At 39.4% G+C, this 23,107-nt stretch overlaps 1 protein-coding gene across 2 annotated transcripts in view; it reads right to left on the reverse strand.

Moving 5' to 3' along the window:
- LOC124619623 (HSPB1-associated protein 1) overlaps nucleotides 1-21,239 on the reverse strand; it is a 111,030-nt gene extending 89,791 nt beyond the window's left edge. The window contains exon 1 of one of the 2 annotated variants that reach the window (XM_047146131.1): nucleotides 20,710-21,239. In XM_047146131.1, the coding sequence (XP_047002087.1) occupies nucleotides 20,710-20,898 (189 nt within the window). In that variant the 5' untranslated portion in view covers nucleotides 20,899-21,239. The remainder of the gene's footprint in view (nucleotides 1-20,709) is intronic. The other variant, XM_047146132.1, reaches the window with a different exon arrangement.
- Between the last annotated feature and the right edge of the window lie 1,868 nt (nucleotides 21,240-23,107).

Consider the following 23,107-nt stretch of genomic DNA (forward strand, 5'->3'; position numbering starts at 1 on the left):
TGTTTCTTTAGAAGTATTCTTACAGAAACTGTTTACAAGGTAGATCCATTCCATCATGATCTGTTCTACTAGATACACACGTATCAAGTACTTGGTAAGTTATTCTTTGAAATTTGGACCCCAGTTCCTCTACATGCCCCTACCCTGAGCCAAAAGTTTCAAGTTCCTCCCTGAGATTGACACTACTGCCTGTTTATCAAATTGGTCAAAAATTTAAATATTTTACTTTATTTTACTTGTTTCAGTGGCTCTCTGTATTTTAGTCATTGTTTTGAAAGAAATTAGTTTTGTGCACTAGCTGACTGTTACATCCATTTTATTTTTATTTAGTGTACTGAGACTTTTTGCCAGTGTGGTCATTATCAAGCAAATGTTTAACATGTTAAACACGTATGTTTTGGATTAAAGTGATAATTTCTTGGGCAGTGTGAGTATTCTATGTGTGTCATTAGGTGGCCATCTTTACAACTAAAATATTGGTAATCATTTTTGTTAGAAATTCAACATGTTCACCAATATGAGATCTGAACATAACCAGCCACAAAGAAGTCAGGTCTATTTATTCCCAATAGTTAGCAGCACTAGAAATATCTAACCCACTAGAGTGAATTTTAAGTTACAATATGATAACATAAATATAATAAGGCAAAACAGTTTATATGGAAGACAGTTCTTTCTATCAGTACATATGGAATGACAGTGTATTCAAATATGCAACAGACAAGATAATCAGACTAATCCTTACTAAACTGAGGATTAGCACCTTCTTCAGCCAAGCCCTACAATTATTTCCTAACAGTAATCCCATCTACCACTATTAGTTATTCTGTAGTTTGAAAATTGTGTCAAAGTTTTATGTTTTTAATAACTAAGAATCAAATGTATGCATAATTAGTGAATCGCTGTTAGCTAACACAGTGCCTAAGTTATGTAGCAAATAATTTAACAGGTGCTAACTACATATAGAAGTAATCGTTATTACTTTTCCACACTAATTTTGAGTGGTGAAGAATCTCCGAAAGGAGTTTAGTACGAGCACAGTCAGTACTATCTATACTGTATAAGATGAAGAGAATATCTACATTTATGATTAACATGCAGTTAACCAATTCTATAATGTATAGCAGTACTATCTGGTCTATACTTTGCTGCTTCACTTCTCTTATGTCTCTTTCAGCTGTAGCAAACTCAGTATCATTATCAGCATAGTTTGATCTTATGTGACATAAAAGTAAGCAAGTCACTTACATTAAACATCAAGAGTAAAGGACCAAACAAGAAACTTTATGGCACACTCTAAGCCATGTTCAGAACTGCCCATACTTTCAAGCAGTATTGTGTGTTTTCTACCACTCAAGTACAAGGCAGACAGACAAAGTTCTGAGTTTTTAAAACCATGCTAGCACAGGTATTTTTAACAGAATTACATGCCTGACACAGTCAAATGCCTTGCTGAGATCAACAGCCATGCATTAACTGACAATTTCAGTTTTAATCAGGATAACAGAAATGTAGCAATATTTTCATCTGCTTTTACAGTTAAAAACCACATATAAAACCATATTGAAAGCCACTTAGAATGCTATTTGCAGAAAGATGTCAGCAGATTTGGAGCTGCACACAGCAATCTATTATTTGAATGGGTACACAAGAGTTTGGATGGTGATTATTAGCATACGAATTCAGTTTTTTTTATATATATTAGTTGTTAATAATTGACAAATTGCTCACAATTTGAAAACAACAGTAACGGCCATAGAAATAATATTAGAGGGAGAAATGACTTACACAATCCTTCACACAGCCTTATTGTAGCACAGAAAGGAGTGAGGAATTCAGCAATAAAAATAAGGTACTAGTAAACAATGCAATACCAAGCTGACAGACCAGTGGCATTATTAACATTATGGAGACTGAAGCCCCAAGAAACAGAAATGAGTCATCCGCTTCTGCACTTCTATGGATTGAGTGATCAGTGGCTCAAAAAAAGGTAGTAGTAGCTCTTCAGTCCCAAAACACCTCTCCAGTGAGGTCACTGAGTGGAGTGAAGATTCTAGGACAGGATGCAGCAACAAAGTCCCACACAACTTGCTGAATTAGTCACTATGGGATAGGTCATTACAATAAGAACTGTCTCCCAAGGTGCAGAAAAATAAACCATTTGGGTGTGTGTTTACACAACTTAATGTAGTGCTCAGCATTTGTCAGTCACAAAAGAAACAAATAGAAACAGACAAAAGGTCACATCTTTAGGGCTCTGCACTAATACAGAAAAAACCCTTCATCTTTTATTTCTGCTCTCTATTCGAAAAGACAGCTTGCCAGGAGAGCTCAGAGAGAGTAAGTTGCAAGGAACTGCCTAAGGGGATGTTGTGAGCTAACACTCTGCAGACTTACCACTCCTGACTCACAGGTAAGCCACGGCTTGCCAGCCGCTCGTCTACCACGCAGCTGGGGTGCGCTGGCGAGCCGGCTCTCACCAGTCACTCTTGACTCGCCTACTGCTCCTGATTCTGCACAGAGCAGATTGAAAGTTGACTCACAAGTCACCTCCTCACTCTTTGTGCCCTCAGCAGCTTTTCACAATTCAGCTTGCAGCTTTACTGGCTCTAACACTGATTCAGCTCACAGTTCAATCCGATTCCTTCTTGACACTCTGTTCTCCATGTTCATTTCACTCACTGTGGATACTGTTCATTGTTCATGTAATGGTATACACTAGTAATTTTACACATGTGTTAGTGCATGTACAGATTAAAAAACTGGAACCGCCTGAGGACTGAACAGAAGAATAGGTGACCATGTTAGGTTGTCGATATCAGGATAGCCCTCACCCCATGTGGATGGGTGAGCCTCAGCTCAATGGGGTGGGGTGGGGGTGGGGGTGGGGGTGGGGGGGGGGGGTGGGGGGATTGGGGGGGGGGTGAGGGGTGGGGGAGGCAGAGGGGGTGGGGGGGGAGAGGGTGGCCTGCTCGGCACCTGAAGGCACAAATTCATTCATTACTCAAAAATACAATGTTGTCTTCATCCACAGCTGCCGGCAGCAGTGGTGGGCAGAAGGGCACTAGCCATGCCAGAATGTGCTGACTCCTGTACATGCCACACTGCGAAGGCAAGTATTCAGTGCCCTGTGAAGTCATGACAAGTTAGCCATAGGTCAGCTGGTGTTATCCGCGGTGTGTCAGGTGTTAGCAGGTCGGGGCAGGGGTTTACCGGAGCACTCTCATTGATAACATCCACAACCCCCAGTAAGCACCCACTGCCTCTGCACAGAATGTGTGACATGCTGGGTCACACTGTGGCTTTCGACAGGAGAAAAGCCCACAAGATCAGAGTACGTCTACATGGACAGAAAGCAGGTGGTGGCAAATGGTATGAGTCTTCACAACGAGTCGGGAATGGTTCTCTGAGACCAAAAAAACCTTCTCAGGTCAAATGTCGAAGCCAAGCTGATAGTCTTCTTTAACTTTGAAGGATTAGTTCATCATGAATTTGTGCCACAGGAACAAACTGTTAACCAGTGGTACTATTGGGACACATTGCGATGCCTGCAAAAAAACTGCTTCTGGAAGTGGAAACGGTGTTGCGTGCATTGTATCAATTGTGGAGGAGAGTACTTCGAAGGAGACCATGAAAAATATGTAAAAGCTAAGCAAAGAAAAATTTTGCAGACAAAGTTCCAGAAGTTTTTGAACAGACCTCGTACACAGCATCTTTGACCGACTATTTCTGGAATTGCAATCTTCGAGAGAACACGTGAATTAAGTTTTTTTTCCATCAAGTCCCTTTTTGATGCAAGGATCTGTAGTTTATCAAAAAATTTCGTCAATATTACACTTCAATAATTTGATGTAGTTTACGTTCTGGTTACATGATATCCGAGTATGGCTAAAGAGGCTACTTAAAATTCAGTCCATCTATACTCATTTCTTCAGACCAGGTGCATAACGTCACATTTGGTGACATTAAGACTGAAGAGGACTCAACCGAGTTGATTGGGGGTGGTTGCGGAAACTAACCTGCAACCGGTGAAGGTTTTGAGAAGACAGTGAGGACATCAAAAGGGTGCAAAAAAGGGCAGCTTATTTTGTATTATCACATAATAGGGGAGAGAGTGTGGCAGATCTGATACGTGAGTTGGCATGGAAGTCGTGGTGAGATCTATTTACGAAATTTCAGTCGCCAACTTTCTCTTCCGAATGCGAAAATATTTTGTTGAGCCCAACCTACATAGGTAGGAATGATCATCAAAATAAAATAAGAGAAATCAGAGCTCGAACAGAAAGGTTTAGGTGTTCATTTTTCCCGCGCGCTGTTCTTGAGTGGAATGGTAGAGAGATAGTATGATTGTGGTTCGATGAACCCTCTGCCAAGCACTTAAATGTGAATTGCAGAGTAGTCATGTAGATACGAGGAGTGCTGGATGCTGGGCCAGTGATAAATGGTATCATTTACGACGCAGATGACAATGAGATAAAGTGACCTGGTGGTGGCAGCCAGGCACACTTTCTCTTTGAGAGCGTTACACACGCTGTCAGATGGTGATCACCAGGGGCATTCGCCATACCAACGCCCCCCCCCCCCCCCCCCCCATCAGATCGCCACATTGTGTACTGTGATTCCTCACTCCACACAACATTTTTCCCCTGTTCAATCACGCAATGTTTACACTCCTTACACCACGCGATGCATCATTTGGCATTTACCGGCGTGATGTGTGGCTTATGAGCAGCTGCTCAACCATGAAATCTAAGTTTTCTCCCCTCCCACCTAGCTGTCATAGTACTTGCAGTGGATCCTGATGCAGTTTGGAATTCCTGTGTGATGATCTGGATAGATATCTTCCTGTTACATGTTATGAGCTGTCAGCGGTCTCTGTCAGTCAACAGATGAGGTCGGCTTGTACGCTTCTGTGCGGTATGTGTCCATTTATGTTTCCACTCCACTATCAAATTGGAAACAGTGGACCTAGGGATGTTTAAGAGTGTGGAAATCTCGTGTACAGGTGTATGACACAAGTGACACCTGACCACGTTCGAAGCCCGTGAGTTCTGTGGAGTGCCCCAATCAGCTCTCTCACGATGTCTAATGACTAATGAGGTCGCTGATATGGAGTACCTGGCAGTATGTGGCAGCCACAATGCACCTAATACGAAAAACATATGTTTTTGGGGTGTCCAGATACTTTTGATCACATAGTGTATTGTCAGATGTTGGAGGTTAAGTCGCTAAAACTTTATATGAAATTTGGAGCCATATCTAATTGTATTACTGATGGACACAAAGAATTAGAAAATTTAAAATCTAAATTACAAGAAAACTGCTAGGCATTAAGATTAGCGTCTTGAAGACCAATGTAAGCAACAAGTGTTCATGTTGTTGTTGTTGTGGTCTTCAGTCCTGAGACTGGTTTGATACAGCTCTCCATGCTACTCTATCCTGTGCAAGCTTCTTCATCTCCCAGTACTTACTGCAACCTACATCCTTCTGAATCTGCTTAGTGTATTCATCTCTTGGTCTCCCTCTACAATTTTTACCCTCCACTCTGCCCTCCAATGCTAAATTTGTGATCCCTTGATGCCTCAAAACATGTCCTACCAACCGATCCCTTCTTCTAGTCAAGTTGAGCCACAAACTTCTCTTCTCCCCAATCCTATTCAATACTTCCTCATTAGTTACATGATCTACCCACCTTATCTTCAGCATTCTTCTGTAGCACCACATTTCGAAAGCTTCTATTCTCTTCTTGTCCAAACTAGTTATCGTCCATATTTCACTTCCATACATGGCCACACTCCATACAAAGACTTTCAGAAACGACTTCCTGACACTTAAATCTATACTCGATGTTAACAAATTTCTCTTCTTCAGAAACGATTTCCTTGCCATTGCCAGTCTACATTTTATATCCTCTCTACTTCGACCATCATCAGTTATTTTACTCCCTAAATAGCAAAACTCCTTTACTACTTTAAGTGACTCATTTCCTAATCTAATTCCCCCAGCATCACCCGATTTAATTTGACTACATTCCATTATCCTCATTTTGCTTTTGTTGATGTTCATCTTATATCCTCCTTTCAAGACACTGTCCATTCCGTTCAACAACTCTTCCAAGTCCTTTGCTGTCTCTGACAGAATTACAATGTCATCGGCGAACCTCAAAGTTTTTACTTCTTCTCCATGAATTTTAATACCTACTCCAAATTTTTCTTTTGTTTCCTTTACTGCTTGCTCAATATACAGATTGAATAACATCGGGGAGAGGCTACAACCCTGTCTCACTCCTTTCCCAACCACTGCTTCCCTTTCATGCCCCTCGACTCTTATAACTGCCATCTGGTTTCTGTACAAATTGTTCGTACTATGGGAAAAATCATGGGTTAGAAAAAGCTGCTCTGTTTGGATGTACAGAATACACATAACACCATTTGCAAGAGATATGTAAACAGATATCTGAGTTTTCTTCATAGAAGAGTCCACTTATTACAGATGGAAGTAGGGACAATGAGCAAAGTGGAAACAAAACTGGACTAGCATTTTCCAAATGGTATGGCGGAGCCACTGGAACATGAAACAAAAATGGTCACAGTGTTTCCACCACACCAGTGAGAATCAATCATATCACTGCATGAATGGCAGGAAGAGTTTAGCATAGCAAAAAATAGTCATATGGCAAGTAGTTTCTCAAGTTTTTAGCCTGAAGGGGAGCTACACCCAATTATATTATTGAGAACTTTTGAGGAAGCTTTATCTTCTGCAAGGGATTGTGAAAGGAAGATCCAGTTTGTGATAGCGCGTTTCGACACAGAAGCTCCAGAATGGGGTGTCTTTACAAACAGGACTTCAAAAAGTGGGCAGATTTCTCACAGAAATTTATGGATAAATGTTGGTCAGAAGGCAACCTACAGAAGTTGACTCTAGAGTTACTAGATTCTGGGCCTCATACTACAAGATGGGGAAGATTTAGGAAATATCCTGAATGACATTCGATTCAAAGAAAGTTTGCAGACAAACCTGTTAGTGAAGTTACCTTACTAGGGTACATACTAGGAAAATGCCAGAATAAAAGTGATTGGGAGAGAAGTGTCAAAGGCTGTGCTACACTTAGATACCTAGAGTAATTAGATATCTTGAATAAAACTAGGGATGATGACATGTTTAGAAACAACAGAAAAGAATATGGTAAGACAAGTAAAAAAGAAAAAAGGAGGAGTAACAGTAAGGCCAGTCAATATTGACAGGTTAAAAGACAGAATTCTTGGGCAGAAAGACATAATGGAAATAGTTCGAAAACATGTAAGATCCAAGAGAAACTATATTTCAAAATGAAGAACTATGGACCAGACTAATGTGATATGTATCAATAAGTTTTTGTTTATACTTTGCAGGCCTGTATTGACTAGTAGTATAGTGTTTTTTAAGTTTTGTAGTCCCATCACTAACTAAAGAAGATACATCTTTGCTGACTAGTAGCTCAATGAGCTAAATAATTAGTAGACGGATCAGAGATGGAAGTAAGGAGATGTAGTGTAATAGTACCATCAAAATATTGTCAAGACTAATATATTATGAGATGAGCTGGGGTTAATGATTATCAGCTGTTTATGAAGAACAGGATAGCAGAAGAGTGTAATTATTAGACTAATTATTAATAATACTGGGTACAATCTTTCGTTTGAAACTAAGGTAATGGATAAGAAGCAAAGTTTTTTTACAGATGTTATGTTACCAACCAATTATTGCACATTCCTACAGGGAGAGAGAGAATACTTATTAAAACCAGGTATTATAAAGCAATAAACAAGACAACTATAAATGTGTTACATCTACAAGGAAAGTTTATGAAATGAAGCACTTACAATATGGATAGTATTTTTATTGAAAGGAGAATAACATCAAAGTGATTGAGTTTATTTTTCAAGTGACTGAGTTTACGTCATTAACATATGTTGCAGGACATCAAGCTCAAAATTGCCAATAAATTAACAAAATATTCGCTCCTAGGAAATGCCAGATGTAAATCACCATCTTGTAAAAAGCTCAGTAAATAATAGTGGGAGAACTATTATGTACTGAGCTAATGTTTTTCTTAATTTATGGCCAATTTTGAGCCTGATGTCCTGCAATATATGTTAATGACATAAACTCAGTCACTTGAAAATGGCATAAAAGGCCAAAACCTGGGTCATAATTCAATAAACAACAATACAGTGAAATGGCGGTGTATTCGTTTAAAAATTATTGTATGACTGTTGCTCACCAACATCACAAAACTGTTTACATACACAATTGTTGGGAACCATGGGAATCCAGGCTGAAATAGCCACATGGAGGTAGTGTGAGCTGTCACTAAGCTGTGCAATGGAACAAGTTCATGTTTCAGTATTAGTTGAGCACTTCTGTAGAGGGAGCTGCTAGGAGAAGGCACTTCAAACCTGGCACTATAAAACACACACACACACACACACACACACACACACACACACACACACAGACAGACAGACAGACAGACAGAGAGAGAGAGAGAGAGAGAGAGAGAGAATGCTTCACAAATGTATACGCTGTGTTGCATGGATATTACAGACTATGAAAATTCAGAATGGAAAGTATTACAAGACACTTAGGCATACGTTTTTGCCCCCACCCCCCTCCAGCAACATACTTGTACATAATTATTAACTATCATCAAATGGTGGAATATGAGTATCATAGGGGTCATGTGCACCAATACTAAGCTTATTTGGGTGTGACCTATGCTGCGGTTAGGTGACAGTAAGAGAAAAATTTGTCATTATGTCTATTTGCAAGAAATACGAGTTCTGTTCCAAAAATTCCAGAACTTTGTCCACAAAATTTTTCTACGCTTACCTTTTACTTATAGTGCATGTTCTCCTTTCAAATATTCTCCCCCACAATTGATATACTACTCTCAATGCCGTTTTCACTTATGGTAGCAGAGTTGGTATGCCTCTGAATTGCATGAAGTGTTGCCTGCAAATTTTCTTTTATCTCATCTATCTTTGCAAATGATAGCCTCAGGAAATAAAAAAAATCCACATAGGCCAGGTCCGAGTATGGAGTTTGCGTGCTCCAAAAGCTCTACACAGATTTTGAGGTGAAGGTCTTTCTGGTCTCGACTCATGAGCCATGTGACAAACTTGGTGGCAACTTCACACATTCGAATGTTACATTCTCCTACACTCTCACACAGTCAGTCTTCGATTGGCATGCACAATTTTGTTGACATTCCTGAAATGAGTGTTGTCATTTGATGTCAAAGGGCACCCTGAATGAGGGTCATCTTTAACTTCCGTCTGGCTATTTTTAAACCACATGAACCATTTGTAATATCGAGTACAGGTTAAGCACTCATCACCATAAGCTTCCTGGATCATTTGATGTGTCTATGTAAAGCTTTTGTTGAGTTTCATGCATAATTTAAGCAGACTTGTTGATCCTCTAACTCTGCCATCTTGAAATTTGCAAACTGTGCGACACAACGCTTTACTCAATACAGCACTGAACAATAACTAACAGACATACGACAATGAAACTTCGAGCAGTGACACAATAAACACAGACGTGTGCAGGAATGCCAACTGCATTTCACTCCAACATGCCATTGGTGTGAAATTATGAATTTTCCAGAATGTTTGAACAGAACTTGTATCTACTGGCTTTTTCATAACATGGTATCTCCCTTCCAATGTGAGTACTCATGGAATTGTATACTGTACTTTAATTATTTATCCAGATTGTAAATTGAAGATACGAAATAAAAATGGCTCTAAGTGCTATAATAAGGAATGTTGAAGTTTTATGTAAAATGAGATCTTCATGTCACATCCAATAAAGTAAAAGTCTCAGACTGCCACCATTGAAAATATAGAACCAAATCCAATCAATGAATGGCATGTGGCAGGATCATTAAAAGTCAAAAACTCAAAACTTATGATGTTCTGGACTACATCTTTACTGATAGATATGATTTTAAAATTCACTTTGAAATCAGCAAAGTACAAGAAAAGTTATAATTTTTGGGTGAATTCTTCCCTTACACAAGGAAAAGGCTAAAACAATTAGACATAATTACATTTCTTCATAAAAATCAACTAGCTTTTATTGGCTGGCAGGATACGGATGGCATGGATTGTGAAGCAGTCACTGAAATTGAGCGTGTTGCATTCAGCTGTGTGCTATGCCACTCTGCCCTAGGACATTGTTTGGTTGTGGAAAGCCATTCATTCATTGAGGTGGATAACTGATAGCTCAAAGATGTGTTAATAGGTTTCTATATATTTTTGGATTATGGGTGTGTGCCCCCCCCATGAACCACGGACCTTGCCGTTGGTGGGGAGGCTTGCGTGCCTCAGCGATACAGATGGCCGTACCGTAGGTGCAACCACAACGGAGGGGTATCTGTTGAGAGGCCAGACAAACATGTGGTTCCTGAAGAGGGGCAGCAGCCTTTTCAGTAGTTGCAGGGGCAACAGTCTGGATGATTGACTGATCTAGCCCTGTAAAAATAATCAAAACGGTCTTGCTGTTGTGGTACTGCGAACGGCTGAAAGCAAGGGGAAACTACAGCCGTATTTTTTCCCAAGGACAAGCATCTTTACTGTATGATTAAATGATGATGGAGTCCTCTTGGATAAAATATTCCGGAGGTAAAATAGTCCCCTATTCGGAGCTCCGGGCGGGGACTACTCAGGAGGACGTTGTTATCAGGAGAAAGAAAACTGGCGTTCTACGGATCGGAGCGTGGAATGTCAGATCCCTTAATCGGGCAGGTAGGTTAGAGAATTTAAAAAGGGAAATGGATAGGTTAAAGTTAGATATAGTGGGAATTAGTGAAGTTCGGTGGCAGGAGGAACAGGACTTTTGGTCAGGTGAATACAGGGTTATAAATACAAAATCAAATAGGGGCAATGCAGGAGTAGGTATAATAATAAATAAAAAAATAGGAGTGCGGGTTAGCTACTACAAACAGCATAGTGAACGCATTATTGTGGCCAAGATATACACAAAGCCCACGCCTACTACAGTAGTACAAGTTTATATGCCAACTAGCTCTGCAGATGATGAAGAAATCGATGAAATGTATGACGAGATAAAAGAAATTATTCAGGTAGTGAAGGGAGACGAAAATTTAATAGTCATGGGTGACTGGAATTCATCAGTAGGAAAAGGGAGAGAAGGAAACATAGTAGGAGAATATGGATTGGGGGGAAGAAATGAAAGAGGAAGCCGCCTAGTAGAATTTTGCACAGAGCATAACTTAATCATAACTAACACTTGGCTCAAGAATCATAAAATAAGGTTGTATACCTGGAAGAATCCTGGAAATACTAAAAAGTATCAGATAGATTATATAATGGTAAGACAGAGATTTAGGAACCAGGTTTTAAATTGTAAGACATTTCCAGGGGCAGATGTGGATTCTGACCACAATCTATTGGTTATGAACTGCAGATTGAAACTGAAGAAACTGCAAAAAGGCGGGAATTTAAGGAGATGGGACCTGGATAAATTGAAAGAACCAGAGGTTGTAGAGAGTTTCAGGGAGAGCATAAGGGAACAATTGACAGGATTGGGGGAAAGAAATATAGTAGAAGAAGAATGGGTAGCTCTAAGGGATGAAGTAGTGAAGGCAGCAGATGATCAAGTAGGTAAAAAGACGAGGGCTAATAGAAATCCTTGGGTAACAGAAGAAATATTGAATTTAATTGATGAAAGGAGAAAATATAAAAATGCAGTAAATGAAGCAGGCAAAAAGGAATACAAACGTCTCAAAAATGAGATCGACAGGAAGTGCAAAATGGCTAAGCCGGGATGGCTAGAGGACAAATGTAAGGATGTAGAGGCTTGTGTCACTAGGGGTAAGAGAGATACTGCCTACAGGGAAATTAAAGAGACCTTTGGAGAGGTCTTGTATGAATATCAAGAGCTCAGATGGCAACCCAGTTCTAAGCAAAGAAAGGAAGGCAGAAAGGTCAGAAAGGTGGAAGGAGTATATAGAGGGTTTATACAAGGGCGATGTACTTGAGGACAATATTATGGAAATGGAAGAGGATGTAGATGAAGACGAAATGGGAGATAAGATACTGCGTAAAGAGTTTGACAGAGCACTGAAAGACCTGAGTTGAAACAAGGCACCGGGAGTAGACAACATTCCATTAGAACTACTGATGGCCTTGGGAGAGCCAGTCATGACAAAACTCTACCATCTGGTGAGCAAGATGTATGAGACAGGCGAAATACCCTCAGACTTCAAGAAGAATATAATAATTCCAATCCCAAAGAAAGCAGGTGTTGACAGATGTGAAAATTACCGAACTATCAGTTTAATATGTCACAGCTGCAAAATACTAACGCGAATTCTTTACAGACGAATGGAAAAACTGGTAGAAGCTGACATCGGGGAAGATCAGTTTGGATTCCGTAGAAATATTGGAACACGTGAGGCAATACTGACCTTACTACCTGTCTTAGAAGAAAGATTAAGGAAAGGCAAACCTACGTTTCTAGCATTTGTAGACTTAGAGAAAGCTTTTGACAACATTAACTGGAATACTCTCTTTCAAATTTTGAAGGTGGCAGGGGTAAAATACAGGGAGCGAAAGGCTATTTACAATTTGTACAGAAACCAGATGGCAGTTATAAGAGTCGAGGGGCATGAAAGGGAAGCAGTGGTTGGGAAAGGAGTGAGACAGGGTTGTAGCCTCTCCCCGATGTTATTCAATCTGTATATTCAGCAAGCAGTAAGGGAAACAAAAGAAAAATTCGGAGTAGGTATTAAAATTCATTGAGAAGAAGTAAAAACTTTGAGGTTCGCCAATGACATTGTAATTCTGTCAGAGACAGCAAAGGACTTGGAAGAGTTGTTGAACGGAATGGACAGTGTCTTGAAAGGAGGATATAAGATGAACATCAACAAAAGCAAAACGAGGATAATGGAGTGTAGTCAAATTAAATCGGGTGATGCTGAGGGAATTAGATCAGGAAATGAGTCACTTAAAGTAGTAAAGGAGTTTTGCTATTTAGGGAGTAAAATAACTGATGATGGTCGAAGTAGAGAGGACATAAAATGTAGACTGGCAATGGCAAGGAAATCGTTTCTGAAGAAGAAAAATTTGTTAACATCGAGTATAGATTTAAGTGTCAGGAAGTCGTTTCTGAAAGTATTTGTATGGAGTGTAGCCATGTATGGAAGTGAAACATGGACGATAACTAGTTTGGACAAGAAGAGAATAGAAGCTTTTGAAATGTGGTGCTACAGAAGAATGCTGAAGATAAGGTGGGTAGATCACGTAACTAATGAGGAGGTATTGAATTGGATTGGGGAGAAGAGAAGTTTGTGGCACAACTTGACTAGAAGAAGGGATCGGTTGGTAGGACATGTTTTGAGGCATCAAGGAATCACAAATTTAGCATTGGAGGGCAGCGTGGAGGGTAAAAATCGTAGAGGGAGACCAAGAGATCAATGCACTAAGCAGATTCAGAAGGATGTAGGTTGCAGTAGGTACTGGGAGATGAAGAAGCTTGCACAGGATAGAGTAGCATGGAGAGCTGCATCAAACCAGTCTCAGGACTGAAAACCACAACAACAACAATGGGTGTGTGACAGTTTCCTCTGTGTTAAACAGAGCTGTGAGTCAAGGACCATTTTCACAATACTTCTAAAAATTTTCATAATTTTCTTTCTGTTACTTACCACATGTTACAAAAATTTTTGCATTATTCTTCTTACAAATGTGTTCAACAAGCAGTAGGTATATGAGCTTGATTTAGCAACAAAATAATTGTTCTAACAAAAGCTTTGTCTATTACAACTATTCCAATGCTTGAAAAATTATTACCTCTGAAAGAACAACATGATATTCAGTGACGGGAGAGGAAAGTAACTATTGCCACCATTGCCAACATTTGATGATAAAATTTTCTGATTCTGTGTACACTTATCAGTAACTTCCTTGTCAGACAAATGTGATCAGTACACTGTATTATTAACCCTTAACTTCTAAAAAAAAGTGTGTAATGAAGGGTTAAAATAGTTTTGTGTTTTAGTAAATACAAGAATACACCAATAACATGGGGCTAAATGTACAAGAATATATCTTTCCCTTATGCTATAGTTTTGTTGTGGGCAGCAAAATTTAATTTCTGATTTTCAGGCTCAACCACACATGGAATGATTCCATATTAGATGTGTTATAATATCTACATCTACATTATGTGCACCACTGTTTAGTACATGGCAAAGGGTGCATCCCATTTTACTTGTTATCAGGGCTTCTTCCCGTTCCATTCATGTATAGAGCATGGGAAGTACTACTATTTGAATACCTCCATCCATGCTGTAATTATTCTAATCTTCTCCTCATGATACCCATGTGAGTGATAGGTGGCAGGCTGTAGTACATTTCTTGAAACTCTATTAGTAGACTTTCTCTGGGTAGTTTATGTCTATCTTCAAGAGTCTACCACTTCAGTTTCTGCAGCTTGTCTCGGACACAATCCCAAAGGTGAAAAAAACTTGTACTATCCATGCAATCCTTCTCTGTGTATGTTCAATATCCCTCGTTAGTCCTATTTGGTACGGGTCCCACACACTTGAGCAATATTCTAGAATCAGTCACATGAGTGATTTGTAAGCAATCTACTTTGTAGACTGATTGTACTTCCCCTTTCGTTCACCAATAAACTGAAGTCTACCATCTGCTTTATCCACAACTGAAGTTATGTCATCATTCAATTTTGTATCCCTACAAAGTGTTATGCCTGTAGAAGTAACACAACTGGTCAGAATGAAATCAAATTGCAATGGAATGCTATTGGAGAATGGGGAAAAACATAGCAGAAAAAAAGGTTACAAAATGTAGCATTAGATGGCTCTATAAGCATCATAATTTAGTAGTGGTCGGCTACAAATGACAAATGAATCATACAACAATGCCTAAGGTGTATGTTTGAGGTAAAACTGTACTACTCAGTGTGCATGGGTGTACAGGTGTGATACTGGTAGATATGTAAGCCCATCCACCACAGCAAGGTCATATCACATTTGGTGGGAAAAATTGGTTTTTAAATGTCCTGAGGCCAAAAACTGCATAAAAAGCATCAATCACATCTGTTTTTAATTGACCTGAGGACAAAAACCACATAAAAAGCATCAATCAATATCAAATTGGATTATTAATTTCCATGTGACTGGCACAAAACATGTTTAATATGCTGTCCACCATTTTCTGAAACAAGTTGAAATTGAAAAACAGCATGTTCCACGACTGATCAAAGTGTTTCCAGAGTCATGTTCAGAATGTGCTGCGCAATGTGTGCCTTCAATGCAGCTAAGTTTGCAATTGGAACACTGAATACAACATCTTTCAGACAGCCCCACAGCTAGAAGTCACATGGATTAAGATCAGGTGATCGGGACTGTCAAACTGTAGGGAAATGGCGGCTGATAATTCTAGCATTTCCAAAATGGCACTTCAGCAGATGCTTAACTGCATTTGCAATGTCCGCCATCTTGTATAAAAACAATCCCATCCACAAATCCACGCTGTTGGAGAGCTGGAATGACGTGGTTGTGCAAAAGGCACTAATAGCACTTACCAGTGATGGTACAGGTAACAAGACTGGAAGCACCCTATGATAAATGATGCCGTAAACCCGCACCACACAGTGACCTTTTCAGTATGAAGTGGTACTGGTTATTTGCGTTTGGATTTTCCATTGTCACTATTCAACAATTCTGAGTATTGACATGTCCACTTCCAAGTGGGCAAGAAATTCTGAAGCAAAGGGCTCTCTTGCTGGCAGGTCAACACGAAGCAACTCGTGCACATGGGTAGTTTTGAATGGATAGCAAAGAAGGAAGTTTGGTATAATTTTATGCACATTGTTCATGGGTACGTCCAGTGTTCAGGAAATTCTCCGTGCACTACACGTTTGCACACCACCACTCGTCTCCTGTATTGCTGTGACCACTGCTTCCACTGACACCATGTCAATTCGTTTCCTCCTCCCTCTACCAAGCTGCACACCAAAAGTACCTGTCTTTCCGAATCATTTTCTCCAGACCCATGGCAGTTATCGGACCAACGTCTTTTTTCAAACCCTTCAGTGTCTGGAACTTCTGAAGAGCAACGTTTGCACAGTCATCATTCTTGTAATGCAGCTTTGCAAGCAGAGCGCGATCCTGCATTGAGACAGTCATGGCGAATGTCGCAGACATGAAAGGAAGAAAAGCCATGTACACGGTGTGTTTATACCAACTTCAATGGGTCGTGCACATGATAGGTGTTTTCATTTATGTATTCTGACACATACAGCACCATCTATCGATCAATTTTCACACTATTTTTTTCTTCTGCCTTACGTTTTCCCTTTCTCCGATAATATTCCATTGCAATCTGATGTTATCACGCCCGGTGGTGTTATTTCTACAGCGTTTTGAAAGTTTAACTTTAATTATATTCACCCTGTATGTAACTGTATCATCAGCAAAAAGTCTGAGGTAACTATTAATATTGTCCACGAGTCATTAATGTAAAGCATGAACAGGAAGGCCCCAACACACTTCCCTGGGGGACACCTGGAGTTACTTCTATATCTAACAATGAATCTCCATCCAAAATAATTTGCTGCATCCTTCCTACCAAGAAATCCTCAACCAGTCACAAACCTCACTAGATACCCCACACAATTGTACTTTTGACAATAAGTGTAAGTGTTGCACTGAGTTACATGCTTTTTGAAAATCAAGAAATACAGCAGTTACCAGACTGCCTGGATCCAAAGCTTGCAGTGTGAGTTGAGCTCCATGTGATTGATGTTCTCAGTATCCATGTTAGATGGCATGGAAGAAGCCATTCTGTTTGAGATACCTCATTATGTTTGAGCTCAGAACACATTCTAAGATTATACAACAAATCAGTGTCAATGATACTAGACGGTAGTTTTGCAGATAACTTCTACTACCCATCTTGTAGATGGGTGTGACCTGTGCTTTTTTCCACCTACTGGGCACAGTTTTTTGTTCAATGGATTTACAGTAGATTATAGTTCTAAAAAGGGCTAACTCAGCTGAAAATTCAGAATGCAATCCAATAGGGATGCCAACAGGCCATAGGGCTTTGTTCAATTTTAAAACTTTCAGCTGTTTATCAACACCACTGACACTAATACTTATTTCACTCTTATTTTCAGTTGCACAGGGAGCAAATTTGAGCAATTCTTGTGGGTTTTCCTTTGTAAAGAAACATCTGAAAACAACGTTAAGCATTTCAGCATTTGCTTTGTTACCCTCAATTTCAGTTCCTATCTCATTCACTAGGGACTGGACACTAACTTTGGTGCAACTAACAGTCTTTACATACTACTACAATTTCTTTGGATTTTGTGAAAGCAATTTGACAATATTCTGCTATGGTAATCATTGAACACTTCACGCTTCCCTCTCTTGACAGCCAAATGCGTTTCATTTAGCACCCCTGTAGCTATAGTCTTATGCATTGTTTTAAACCTATTGTGCAACAGTCCCAGTTTCTTTAGAATTTTCTTTACAAAGGCTGTATACCATGGAGGGCCCTTCCATTATGAGCTGTTCTACTGAGTACATATCTATCCACCGGATGGTCATCTATTCTTTTAAACTTAGGCCACATTTTCTAAACATTCTCCTGCTCTGTGCAGAATGTTTCAAGTTCCTACTTTTTGTCTGTCTAGTTTGTTGAATTTATAAATTTTTCTGGTTCCTTCAGTTGCCCTTTGTGTCTTGCTATTCGTTGTTGCTATAACTGCCTTGTGGTCACTGATACCAGTTTCAATGTGGACTTCCTGAAACAGGCCGGGTCTGATTGTTGCCATTACATCTGATAAGTTGGGTTTTGAACTATCTGTCCTAGGTAGTTTTTAGAAGACGCATTTAATATTGCTTCATAGGATGTCTTATCATGCCCATCACTAACAAAACTGCAGTTTTTCCAATCAATTGTCGGATGATTAAAGTCTTCACCAATGATTACAGTACTATTGGGAAACTTGTGTACAAGTGAGTTAAGGTTTTCTCTTAAGTTTTCAGTTTCACCAGCGGATTTGTCTGGTGCGTGATGGGATTCAATTATCATTTTGTGTCCTCCCTTGATTACAAGTCTCAACCAAATAATCTCACAAACTACTTCAGTTTCTATCCCTCTGGATCTGAGCTTCTTGTCTACTGCGGCAAATTCGCCATCTCCATTTCCCATTAACCTATCCTTTCAATATGCACTTAAATTTTGCCTAAAAATCTCATTGCCATCAATTTCAGGATTCAACCAGTTTTCTCTATCTAGTGTTATGTGAGTTTCACTGCTGTCCAGGAACACTTCGAACTCGGGCACTTCGTTGTGAACGCTTCGGCAGTTAACCATTATGATTTTAATACCTATGGATGCAAGCTGGATGCAAGGCTCGTCATCTTGACATTTTCTGCCAGTCACTGAAATGATCCAAGTATGATCTTGGATCCCAGATGTCAGGCATCAATCCGCAGTTAGTTGCACCCTTTTCCCTCAATGGCAGCTGGAGCAGCCTCTTCAGCAAGTTGAATGAGCCTCCAGGCATAAGTGCACGTGGTGTGCTTTCCTGTCCCATGCTGACATTTCCCTAAGAGGTATCATCTTTTGCCATACACTTAAACTGCAACACGTAATAGGCCCCGACCCTTTTTCATTTGCCTCCTTTTGACACTGAACAAATCAGGTTTCCCCCAAACAGGTCAAGTCAGTCCCACAGGCTCAGTTTCAGTTTAAGAATGCACCTCGAACTTCTTGTTATGGGGATCAGTATAACACCCAGTCCTCCCCGCTCGCCGTCTGTCAATCACACAATTAGGAAAAAAAAAAAAAAAAAATCCTCTTAATTTGACTGAGTTAATTATTTTTCTATTGCTGTGTTAATGTCACTTTCATTTAAAGGCAGGAATCATATGTTCAAATTGCACAGTATGCATAACCAAATTAGGTAGTGCACTTTTTTTTAGTCATGGATCTGATTTGGTTTGGTGAACGGTCACACTCTGTATGGCCATCCTCAGTTAGACGTGCAGTGTTATTCCTAAAACACCTCAGAGAAATGCTGGGATGGTTAATTCAACAAGGCCAAGCCCGACGAGCTGTCCTCATTCAACATACGGTTATATTCGTGTGTCTGTCTACATATCTGACATCCGTTTTCCTTGTATTAAGTTTACACACCCTACATGACTGTAAAATAATCCTTGGATGAAGAACTTACTGATACCATAAAGTTGCAGGGGCTGTCAGTGTGACATGCATTCTGGATGTTGTATTTGCACATTTGCTAGCAGGGTTATTCATGTTACAAGCATTAATGAAGTACTGAAATTTTCTTTGAGACCCAACATTACTTCAACTCAGTTTTGTAACATCACATGCTGCTTTACACCTTTGTAGGTCAGTTGTAAACCACATATGTACATGAGTGGGATTATGTTCTTATAGGCTACATTTTTTTATCGTAAGAAGTAAGCGTCTCTCTTATGTAACAAACTTTTGGCTGCATGATGGTACATACATGAAAAAAATTAAAAAGGAAAGTTACACCATCTTTCATACTGTTTCCAAAAACCTGTTGTCCATGTTACTTAGATGTAATATCGCTAAAGAAGTCTTTGTAGACCAGACTGATACACTTGTTATGAAAACACTTGTGATACCACCATCCTGAAAGTCAGTCTCTCTCTCTCTCTCTCTCTCTCTCTCTCTCTCTCTCTCTCTCTCTCTCTCTCTCTCACACACACACACACACACACACACACACACACACACACACACACACATGCACACAACAACAACAACAACAACAACAACAACAAGTTCAGTGACCCATTTTTTGTATCCAATAAGTTTAATATTGAGTTCTAACATTCCTATCTCACTGTCAAGATTTTGTTTTCATTACCTGCATCCGTATCTTAGAGAGATTACCACTGGCTACAAAAGTTACTAAACTGCCAGTACAAAATGATAGGCCCTACACCTGTCTATGACTGAACCAAATACAAGTACTACAGAAATTGCACCCTATGGAAAAATTTGATGCTTTCAGCAATGAAGCTGTATGTACCTTGTTAACTTACCAGGAGGAAAGGTTATGGGAAGGGGCTTAGGATCCAGAAGGGCATTTAATTTTCACTCTAATTAAGTGCGACTTCAGTTCCTTTAAGGAAGAAGGTTGTACAACATGATGGTATAAAAATGTACTCTCTTTGACTTCTTTAAAACGGTTTCACGAAACAGTTGTATCTGTCACAACCAGATGGCGAATCAAATCTTGTACAATGAATTCTAGGTATGAAAGCAGGCAACTGATTACTAACTTAATGTTGAGCTGCCTGTTCTTACTTACAGAATACTTTTAGTAGATAGTGACTAATACTCCTTCATACAGAATAACTGTGTCCAAAATTCGTTCAAGCAAACTGTTTACGCATGCACATGAAACACGCATTTATTTTAACTTTGTATTCTGTATGTATACGGCATTCGATACTCTGCTAAACGTGGAGCAGGGTTAAAAGTAAGTATAGTCTTAATATTCACACTACCGACTGGCTAATTCTTAACTGATAAACTTGTATGAATCTCAAACCAAACATGGCATATATAGAAAAAATTATTCCTGATACAAACTTACTGGGTTTGCTTTGTTTAATCCAACCCTGAATGGCAGTTTCTTGTCGCCTAATTTACTCGCCCATTGTTCCATGTCCCAAGACAATATTTCCCAATTTGTGATCATATTATCGAATACAACAGGTTCTTTAACAACATTCAATAAACTGTGGCGTAATTCTGTTACCGACGTATCACCACAATCACTCATTTTCAAGTTTGAACTTAGGCACACTCGCGTCGTCTGCTTGTACTTAAATGCGAAAACAAATGACGCTATACATTCAATATGACCGCAGCAGAATTATTCGATCCATAACTTTGCAAAAAAATCTTCTATGTTAACTTAATGTTTTTCTATTATCGAGAATGTATTTTCAGCTGCTTTAGACGTGATCGTTCCTGTTGACAGGAGAAAGTAGCGCATACAGCACGTATGAATAGATCTGAGACAAAATTCGCATCTCGGTGTAGTAATTAAGCCAAGTTTCCAATGTCTATGAAAATTTGCATATGCATCCACCCACATGTCCCGTTGGAGTGCAGTATTAAATTGCTTTTATTCACAAGTTTGTGGACGGACACTAAAAAACACCAACATCTCGGAAGTGCAAAGCCTCCGTCAGGATATAGAAATAGCGACCTTTTGGTGACACAGATCGACAATTCGAGAAATCGATGCGAATGCATGACTTGAGAGAATTGCGTCTTTTTCTCTTTCTTTATTGATATTTCATCCCGCCACCCCTTTCCGGCGGGAATTTATGTACCACGAATTTAAAATTACTGTAAAAGATGATGTAAATAATACTATGTTCGTGAATTATTTACAAACTGTAATAAAGATATGGGCAGACAGCACAGTAAAAAGACTTGAAAAAAATGAACATGGCAGAAGAAACACAGACCATTAAAAATATAGCACTGTAAATGTCCACTAAAACTGGAAAAGGACCTTCCCTGGGATGGGATATAGTTGATGAAAAGATAGGTTGTTATGGAGGGAGATAGGAGAGTGGTGGTGATGAGGACTCATGGATGGTAAGAGGTGAAGTCACGATTGGCGTGGCTGGTATTGCAGTCGATAAATTTGCGAAGAGTGGGATTGGGCACAGGGGAAAAGTCTGAGGTGTGGCATAGGAGAGGATGGGAACGAAGCATGATGGGAGAAGCACCACCCAGATTTCTTCTCACATCATGTGCAGCTGCTCACAGTCTGTGCTCAGCAGCCAGAGACAGTGGTGACTTGTGTGTGAGTTTCGTTTGCATGTATGTTGTCTAATTCGGAAGCAGGCCTTTTGGCAGAAAGCTTACTTGTTTAACAGTCTTTTTGTTGTGCCTGTCTGCTACCCAGTATCTCCACTATATGGTGAATAGGAGTCTATTATTTTATAATATTGATAGTGTTCCATGCTGGATTTTCCACAGAAACACCCAGAAATATATTTAATACCCTGCAGAATTAATGCTGACAGTTATTGTCACAGACGCCCATGAGGATGTCGCCCTTAGAAGCATTAGCTGCGGTTATAAGTAATTTATTTAGAAAACTTGATATGCTTTATTATAAAGCACATTGAGTTATCTGAACAGTTATGTGAAAGACGTAATGCATGGATGAAATCCATCTGTATATTAAAACATATTGTTTCACTCAGGTACATGAACTTTGGCGTTACATTCATTTTAGATGTCTAGGTGGCAATATCATTTGATCCTAACACATTTTCAAGGGGTGGTGTAGGAACGGTCGCTTGCATTTAAATAGGTTAGGATTGTTGAGTCTGTCTTTGGACATTCATAAAATAATGAATTGCAAGAAAAGTTAATAGGGATGAGCAACCAAAATTGTCAACCAAAACTAAAATGTGTAACAGGGGTAAAGAAATATCTGCAGATCACACACAGGAAAAAAACTATCAGTAATTGGAATACAAATGCACCTTGCAGAATTTCCAAATATAATTGTCATTTTTTTCTTTGCACTCCATGCTACTCTATCGTGTGCAAGCCTCACCAGCTCTACATAACAACTGCAACCTACATCCATTTGAATCTGCTAACTCTGTTCAAGCCTTGATTTCTCTCTACAGTTTTTACCCTCCCTCTCCAAAAGTTACTGATCTGTCCATATAATATTCAGCATTCTTTTGTAGCACTATGTTTCAAGAACTATTTTGTTACTTATTCCAAAACTAATAAACTTTCGGATTGTGCAACCATCTGTTTTGTCCATGAAATGTGTTTGAATTTGCGAATATGGACAACCATCAGTTGTATTGATCTGATCTCTACGTTTGATCCATATATCATGCACCTTTAATTATAAAAACTAAAACTAAAAGGCAAATTGAGGAAGCCTATATTGGATAATAGACAAATGCCTGCCAAGTGTTTTGGAGCATGTACATATCTTGTGT

This window comes from Schistocerca americana, chromosome 6 (genome assembly GCF_021461395.2).
Source record: "Schistocerca americana isolate TAMUIC-IGC-003095 chromosome 6, iqSchAmer2.1, whole genome shotgun sequence".
NCBI lineage: Eukaryota > Metazoa > Arthropoda > Insecta > Orthoptera > Acrididae > Schistocerca > Schistocerca americana.